The sequence below is a fragment of the Arachis ipaensis genome, chromosome B06 (genome assembly GCF_000816755.2).
Source record: "Arachis ipaensis cultivar K30076 chromosome B06, Araip1.1, whole genome shotgun sequence".
Taxonomy (NCBI): Eukaryota; Viridiplantae; Streptophyta; class Magnoliopsida; order Fabales; family Fabaceae; genus Arachis; species Arachis ipaensis.
Genome location: NC_029790.2, coordinates 109716409 through 109724971, shown reverse-complemented (window position 1 = coordinate 109724971; position 8563 = coordinate 109716409). Strand labels below are relative to the sequence as shown.

General features: G+C 33.2%; 3 protein-coding genes across 3 annotated transcripts in view; 1 reads left to right on the top strand and 2 right to left on the bottom strand.

Annotated features, from left to right (window-relative positions):
• The window catches only part of LOC107604822 (60S ribosomal protein L6-1), a gene marked incomplete at its 5' end in the record, with an annotated part of 1793 nt that extends 402 nt beyond the window's left edge, over nucleotides 1-1391 (top strand). Inside the window, 4 exon segments of the mRNA XM_016306521.2 lie at nucleotides 12-22; nucleotides 220-326; nucleotides 716-897; nucleotides 991-1391. Coding sequence (XP_016162007.1) covers nucleotides 12-22; nucleotides 220-326; nucleotides 716-897; nucleotides 991-1146 — 456 coding nt within the window.
• On the bottom strand, nucleotides 1910-4082 carry LOC107604823 (shikimate kinase 1, chloroplastic). The gene is made up of 10 exons (XM_016306522.2): nucleotides 3809-4082; nucleotides 3647-3705; nucleotides 3502-3556; nucleotides 3313-3385; nucleotides 3124-3211; nucleotides 2876-2958; nucleotides 2657-2786; nucleotides 2499-2577; nucleotides 2297-2361; nucleotides 1910-2158 (listed from the first exon to the last, which is right to left on the bottom strand). Exons 1-10 carry the CDS (start codon nucleotides 4014-4016, stop codon nucleotides 2108-2110), a joined length of 891 nt encoding a protein of 296 aa, XP_016162008.1. The 5' UTR covers nucleotides 4017-4082; the 3' UTR covers nucleotides 1910-2107.
• LOC107604824 (shikimate kinase 1, chloroplastic) lies at nucleotides 4592-6054 on the bottom strand. The gene is made up of 7 exons (XM_016306523.2): nucleotides 5919-6054; nucleotides 5726-5813; nucleotides 5476-5558; nucleotides 5257-5386; nucleotides 5099-5177; nucleotides 4897-4961; nucleotides 4592-4758 (listed from the first exon to the last, which is right to left on the bottom strand). Exons 1-7 carry the CDS (start codon nucleotides 5987-5989, stop codon nucleotides 4708-4710), a joined length of 567 nt encoding a protein of 188 aa, XP_016162009.2. The 5' UTR covers nucleotides 5990-6054; the 3' UTR covers nucleotides 4592-4707.

Below are 8563 nucleotides of genomic sequence, written 5' to 3'. Positions count from 1 at the left end.
AAGCACAAACCACCAAACTCAGGTCTGTTCTTTTTTTCTAATTTTCGATGTCAAATGTGATAAACAAAATTCTTGATCTGAAATGAGAATTTAGATTGGGATGGTGGCATTCTTGGCTATTTAATTTTACTATTTTTGTACATTGATTGACCTATCTTAGGGTTAGATTATTGATCCAATTGATCTTATATGTTTCATTTTTTTTTGTCACGTTTTCAGGGCTAGCATTACTCCTGGGACAGTGCTGATTCTTCTTGCTGGAAGATTCAAGGGGAAGAGAGTTGTGTTCCTCAAGCAGCTTCCTTCTGGGCTGCTTCTTGTTTCTGGTAACTCTTGCTCATTATCCTCAATGAAGTTTCTGTTTATGTTATTGTCTCGGACTTGTAGTGAAAAATAGTGTTTTAAATCATATTGAACATTGGCTTTTTGTTTATTCCGATTTTGCTTGATGAGCTTTCTTTTTTTTTTTTGATATGTGGATGATGCTTCATTTCTCCCCTATGTCACTTAATTGAATGCGGGATTATAAGTGCTATCACGTTAGTTCTTGAATTAAGTTGTCCATTGCAGTTTCAAGCTTTGGATTTCAACGCATAGACAATATTTTCTCTTTTAATATTGCTTTCCATTGTGTTGTGTATAACTTGTGTCCGAATAAGCTAGCGGATTAATGAAGTTTTTCTCTCCTCTGGTCTTATGTATCTTGTTTCCTCAGGACCCTTCAAGATTAATGGAGTTCCGTTGAGACGTGTGAATCAGTCGTATGTTATTGCCACATCAACCAAAGTAGATGTGTCTGCTTGTAACGTGGAGAAATTCGATGACAAATACTTTTCAAAGGAAGTCCAGAAAAAGAAAAAGAAGGGAGAAGGCGAGTTCTTTGAGTCCGAGAAAGAGGTTAGTTTGTATAAATTTCTTGTTTTATTTGTCTTTCTGGCATTTGCAGTTTTTATCAGCATTTGCTTATGTGCTATCTTGCTTCAAATGTAGGAGAAGAAGACCCTCCCTCAAGACAAGAAGGATGACCAGAAGACTGTTGATTCTGCTTTGATAAAAGCCATAGAGAGTGTTCCAGACTTGAAGTTTTACCTTGGTGCTAGGTTTTCTTTGAAGCAAGGCCAGAAGCCTCATGAATTAGTCTTCTAGAGGAAGGCAGAGTCTTAGAATTTTTTTTTGATATTCTGTTTTGTGTTAAGACTTGGATCTAATTGTTGTCTTTTGATAATAGACATTTGCGGATGTGTTTTTTATGTTGTTGTTACTTATCAACAGATTGGTCCAGTGATTTTGTCTTCAATTTTGCATTTGTGGGAATTCATTTGATGATTTTTAGGCTTCAAAGTTGGCATAGTAAAAGGAAGCATAGAAGATCTTCTCATTGGTTTTGAAAATTATTCTTTTTCATTTTATTGTCTACCCTAGGACCGTCTTACTTTAAGCATTGGTGCACTCTGCATATTTGTTCTAGCATCTTCTTCCTTTCTTCCCTTAACTATTAGACAGTAATCCAAAGTTCCAAACATTTCTTAGAAAGTAATTGCTAATCCAAATTCTCAAACAAGAGGAATTATATATTAATATTACCTAAAAGGTTTTAAAAGAGAGTTTTGGTATGCTTAGTATGGATAATTAGTTAAGTAGATTATTATTGTTCAAGCTTATGAACTAGTAATAAATTTGTTCATCTCTGGAGAGTGCAGTTAAACATAAGCGCATATGGACAAGATAATGTTAATTGAACCAGTGTATGCCAAGTAGAAAAGAATGAATTTAGGGTCACTTTACCACAGATAATGTTAATTGAACACCAGTGTATGCCAAGTAGAAAAGAATGAATTTAGGGTCACTTTACCACGAGCTGATATAACCATATCATATCACAATGCACGTGCTTTGCGCCTGTTTATAATGGAACAAAAAATCAAAACTGTATATACTGAATACTTGCTGCTTCCAGTTCCTCTCAAATTATGTAACACTAATCGTGCATGAACATTAAATATGTGCCATGTTGGTGCCGCATTACATCAATTCTTTCCAAACACAAAGGAAAAGCATATTCTCCTGCACTAAATGAGGTTTGAAGAGAAATTATAACCAGCTTGAGCTAGCAATATCCATCTTCACTCTTTAGAAAGCCTAGGATTTGTTCCAGAGCCTGAGAAATACACAGCCTCAAGTCAGATAAGTGAAAGCGTTCCAATGGTAATTCTACTAATGTTTTCAATTGTATGTAATCAAGAGCAAACAATTAAGTTTAGGAATCAGAAGGTAATAAGGCAGAAAGTGACATGACCTCAATTGCAATAGCAGTTGGAGTCAAATCTGATACATCTTTTTGGCCCAGTTTTGCTGCTATATCTGCAAAATAACACAATAATCATATACAGATTTTCTAGGAAGCATACCATGAGATAGTTATGTTACTCTAGTGCTATATTTCCACATATTTAAGTAAGGTACTAGAGAAGAAGAAATAATATTATTGAGAACCATACTTTCTAAGGAGACCTTGGCATTGGCATTTGCATATGCTTGGCTTCGTTCTTCAAAAAGAGAAGACAAACGCATGAAAGTCTGCAAATTAAATCCAAAGTGTAAGTCAATATTGATCCCAATTGCTCCACTTTGTGATCAAATTCATATTGATTACTACCTTAGTGTATGCATCTCCTACTTCAGAATGTAGAAGTGGGCGAGAATTAGTTCCTACAGCTGTTATTCTCTGAGCCAATGCTTCTACAGGTACATCCAACCATATGCTAACCCCTTTGTGCATATATTTCCTAGCAATTCCACATATAATTAAGTATAAGTGAAGACTCAATAATCTCCATAAGAGTTCATCGTTAACATGAAGATTAAATTGGTATACCAATTAATAGGCCTCACAACAGCACCTCCGCCCGTGGATATAACATGTCTATGCGTCATTGACAACTTCCGCAACACCTCAGTCTGCAACCGTGAAAATAACCACAGAAAATGAATGGCTATATTGTGATGATAATAATAAAACAGCAAAAGAATCCCAAACATTGATATGATACAATAACAAGTGTCCTTATTACACAAAGGTAAGGAGATTTATATCGCATAAACTGAAGATATTTTTGAACTGACCTCTTTATCACGGAAAAAAGTCTCTCCATAGTGCTTGAATATATCAGCTACTGAAGTTCCATCAACCTCCTCCTCAATCAATGTATCGCTGGTCCCATGAAAAAAGATTGCTACAGAAAATGTTGAGGCGGAACTATATACATATATTGTTCCCTTGAAATAATTTCTGATCTTAATTACAGTACCAACCTATCAAAAAACGAATAACAAAGCACTTGTGACAGAATCTTCCCTACAGTTGTCTTTCCAGATCCCATCATTCCTGCAATCTCAAAACCCAGAAATTGAAGAGGACCAGAGTAATTAACAATTATACTTGGCATCTATAGTAATTAATGTATACAACATAAGCACGAGTATTTGAACCAAAAGACTAACCAACAAGATATATACAGCGTCCACTTAAATACGGTTCCACCTCTTTGGATTTACTCTGAAATTTAAATGATTCAATCAAGTAAGACAATAATGGCATATCCATAACCACACCATAAGAAAGATGAAATGTGTCATACTTTTTTACCTTCAGAATCAACTCTTCACTGAGAGGAGTCTTAAAGCTTTCAGATTTCAATGTTGAAGCTACAAATTTGAAAAAATAAAAAAATAAAAAAATAATGAACACGAAAGTATGATTGCAATAAAAATTATATTAAAAAAGTCATTAATTAATTATCTTAGCAACCTGGAACTTTGTTATTAGAACATGCAATCTTCAAAGGGAGCTTTCTCTGTTGAATCTTCGTCGAAGGCACTGAAACAAAAACCCGAAGCTTCTTATGTTCCATAAAACCACAAGACACGTTAAGAGAACCACTTGGTACTGTTCTTCCACCCTTATCTGAATACACCATGGCTGGAAACTGTAACCTTTGAACAGCTTTAGATTCCATGGCTTCACTTCTACTGAAATGGTTTCAGTCGATATATCAGTGTTATTTTTTTTGGTAACTTATATCAGCGTTAAACTATTAGACAGTAATCCAAAGTTCCAAACATTTCTTAGAAAGTAATTGCTAATCCAAATTCTCAAACAAGAGGAATTATATATTAATATTACCTAAAAGGTTTTAAAAAAGAGTTTTGGTATGGCTAGTATGGATAATGAGTTAAGTATATATAATGTTAATTGAACACCAGTGTATGCCATGTAGAAGAGAATGAAATTAGGGTCACTTTACAACAAGAGCAGACGTATCTGAAGAAAGCGTACACAAAACTGATATAACCATATCATATTACAATGCACATGCTCTACGAGTGTTTATGCACATGCTCTACGAGTGTTTATGCACATGCTCTACGAGTGTTTATGCACATGCTCTACGAGTGTTTATGCACATGCTCTACGAGTGTTTATGCACATGCTCTACGAGTGTTTATAATGGAACGAAAAAATCAAAACTGTATATACTGAATACTTGCTGCTTGCAGTTCCTCTCAAATTATGTAACACTAATCGTGCATGAACATTAAATATGTGCCATGTTGGTGCCGCATTACATCAATTCTTTCCAAACACAAAGGAAAAGCATATTCTCCTGCACTAAATGAGGTTTGAAGAGAAATTATAACCAGCTTGAGCTAGCAATATCCATCTTCACTCTTTAGAAAGCCTAGGATTTGTTCCAGAGCCTGAGAAATACACAGCCTCAAGTCAGATAAGTGAAAGCGTTCCAATGGTAATTCTACTAATGTTTTCAATTGTATGTAATCAAGAGCAAACAATTAAGTTTAGGAATCAGAAGGTAATAAGGCAGAAAGTGACATGACCTCAATTGCAATAGCAGTTGGAGTCAAATCTGATACATCTTTTTGGCCCAGTTTTGCTGCTATATCTGCAAAATAACACAATAATCATATACAGATTTTCTAGGAAGCATACCATGAGATAGTTATGTTACTCTAGTGCTATATTTCCACATATTTAAGTAAGGTACTAGAGAAGAAGAAATAATATTATTGAGAACCATACTTTCTAAGGAGACCTTGGCATTGGCATTTGCATATGCTTGGCTTCGTTCTTCAAAAAGAGAAGACAAACGCATGAAAGTCTGCAAATTAAATCCAAAGTGTAAGTCAATATTGATCCCAATTGCTCCACTTTGTGATCAAATTCATATTGATTACTACCTTAGTGTATGCATCTCCTACTTCAGAATGTAGAAGTGGGCGAGAATTAGTTCCTACAGCTGTTATTCTCTGAGCCAATGCTTCTACAGGTACATCCAACCATATGCTAACCCCTTTGTGCATATATTTCCTAGCAATTCCACATATAATTAAGTATAAGTGAAGACTCAATAATCTCCATAAGAGTTCATCGTTAACATGAAGATTAAATTGGTATACCAATTAATAGGCCTCACAACAGCACCTCCGCCCGTGGATATAACATGTCTATGCGTCATTGACAACTTCCGCAACACCTCAGTCTGCAACCGTGAAAATAACCACAGAAAATGAATGGCTATATTGTGATAATAATAATAAAACAACAAAAGAATCACATAAACATTGATATGATACAATAACAAGTGTCCTTATTACACAAAGGTAAGGAGATTTATATCGCATAAACTGAAGATATTTTTGAACTGACCTCTTTATCACGGAAAAAAGTCTCTCCATAGTGCTTGAATATATCAGCTACTGAAGTTCCATCAACCTCCTCCTCAATCAATGTATCGCTGGTCCCATGAAAAAAGATTGCTACAGAAAATGTTGAGGCGGAACTATATACATATATTGTTCCCTTGAAATAATTTCTGATCTTAATTACAGTCAGTACCAACCTATCAAAAAACGAATAACAAAGCACTTGTGACAGAATCTTCCCTACAGTTGTCTTTCCAGATCCCATCATTCCTGCAATCTCAGAACCCTTCGATTTCTGTTCAATTTCTGGGAACTTCGATTTCTGTTCAATTTCTTGAGTCTTCAATTTAGTGTTTTATACTTTTGCTGCTCTGTAATTGTTAATTTATTACTCTATTTTAATTTGTTACTTTGTAATTGTTAATTTATTATTCTGTTTTGTTAATGCTGAAAAGTGGAAATTCACTCTATTTTGCAATATTGTTAAATGGCTAAATGCTGTAAGTAGAAATGTTGTAGGCGGAATTGCTGATATGGTCTTGTGTTGTGGTTAGGAATATGATGTTAATTTTCATTGTGTTTGGCTTTTGATTTAGGTTATGAACATGGTTAATTTTCAATTTTCCATGCTGTTAATTTTCATTGTTAATGTTCATTGTGTTGTGGGCTTGTGGTTGTTTTTAATTTCATATCTGTTTTATTAATTTCAGTTATGGAAAATAGTATTAATCAAGAAGCAATTTTTATTAATTTCAGCTATATCGGGATTTAATATTTAGATAGAGTAATTCTCCACATACAATAGATTTTCCATACAAGTCATACAAGTCATTTATAAACACACCGTTTCACGTTTTTTTTGTGTGCCTCTTTTTCTTCTTCTTTCTCCGTGCTTTCTCTTCTTCTTCCTCTTCCTCTTCTTCTTCTTTCTCCGTGTCTCTTTTTCTTCTCTTCCTCCCTCTTTTTTTATTGAAATTTCTTCTCCTCTTTTCGTTTTCTCTTTCTCCTTCATCAAAATCACCAGAAAAAACGAAGAAACATTATTCAAGGTACGTTTCTTGCCTTCTCTTTCTCCTTCTTCTTCGTCTTCTTGCTGCATGTTCTTCTTCCTCTTCCTATTCTTCTTCTTCATTTACGTGCTTTTCTCTTTGTTTTCTTTCTTCGTTATTCTCGATTTCCATTATTTTTTGACATCAAGCTCTGAAATCGTTTTTAAAGAAGAAGAAGCAGCAGAAGATGAGGAGGAAAAAGAGAAAGAGTTCTGAATTATGCATAAGGTGTACTTCAATGAATTTTGGGTGTATTTCTTAAATCCTTTGGGTGTATTGATTTCAAGAAGAAATATACTGTCTCTCCCTATATTGGGTGTATTTCTTAAATCCTTTGGGTGTATTTCTGTAATCGTTTGGGTGTATTTTTGTAATCGTTCGGGTGTATTTCTGAAGTTCCACCATCTTCAAAACAATTTCAAAGCTTGATTTCAGAAACCATGAAAATAAAAAAAAAACAGAAGGAGATCGAAGGCAAAGAGAGAACACTTTTCCATACAAATCATACAAGTCATTTATATTCACGCCATTTTCACGCTTCTTAAAAAGGAAACGAAGATGAAACACGCGAAGATGGTTCAGTAACGCGCGTGTTAGGCCCAACTTGTAAGACTTGTAAACAAAAATGACTTGTATGTGTAGCACTCCTCATTTAGATATGCTTTTATTACTACTTAACTTTTGAGTTTGAATTTTGATAAGATCATATGTATTTGGTTGATGATATTTTATGTAGTATTTTAAATTTCGAAGATATTTTAAGATTTATATTAGACTATAATTATATTTTAGGATGTGTATTTATAATTTATTTATTATTCTATTCTAAAACGATTTTTTCGGTTGAACCACCAGTTGGACCGATTAGATCAATGAACTAGTGACTAGAGTACTTTGATGACCGGTCCAGTTTTCTAAACCTTGAAAAAAATAAGAGGAAAGAAAAATGATAAAAAGAAAATGAGAGAAAAGAAAAATTTTTGTGTGGATCCCACCAAAAATTTTTTTCATCCATTCCAAGCAAGAAAACAAAAAGAGAAAGATTATTTTCTTTCTATAATAAAATATAAATAAATAAAAATATTTATATTTTACTTAATTATAAGGGTATTAATATAATTTTATACCATTATGATTTTTTTCTCACTTTTCTTTTCATCTAAACAAAAGAAAATTTTCTCTTTATTTTCTTTCCATTCATTTTCTCTTCAACCAAACAACACACAAATAATTTTATTTTTCTTTTTATTTTTTTTCTCATTTTTTTCCTCTTATTTTCTTTCCTATATCCAAACAAAGCCTAAAAATTTTTCATCCATTAAGAGAATAAGAGGCACCATGATTTACCACTTCAACTAATTATTTGGATGCAATGAAATATTTCTTTCTGTCGCATGGCGGCAAGTATGAGTTTTTTTTTTTTTGGTCAAATTATACCCTAAAACATACACATTCCTTTCCCTCTCTTCCATAAATTTCGGATTTAGATTCTAAATTTTGAATTTTACTTAAAAAAAAAAAAAAATATCTTTTCTTATTTATTTTATAAATAAAACCAAAAAAAATATAAAAAAAAACTATTCAATAATAAAAAATTACACTTTATCAAATAATTTTAAAAAAAATTGAGAGGTCCACTCCAGTTTATTTTTGGAATATACTCGAAGGTCTTGAATTACCACGTATAGTACATTAATGCAGCCTCCAAAAGAAGAGAAAGAATAAATGTAGTATGGTTTTCAAATGAAATGTTTGTGTGGGGGGCATATTAGTCTGATACTGATTATATGCCT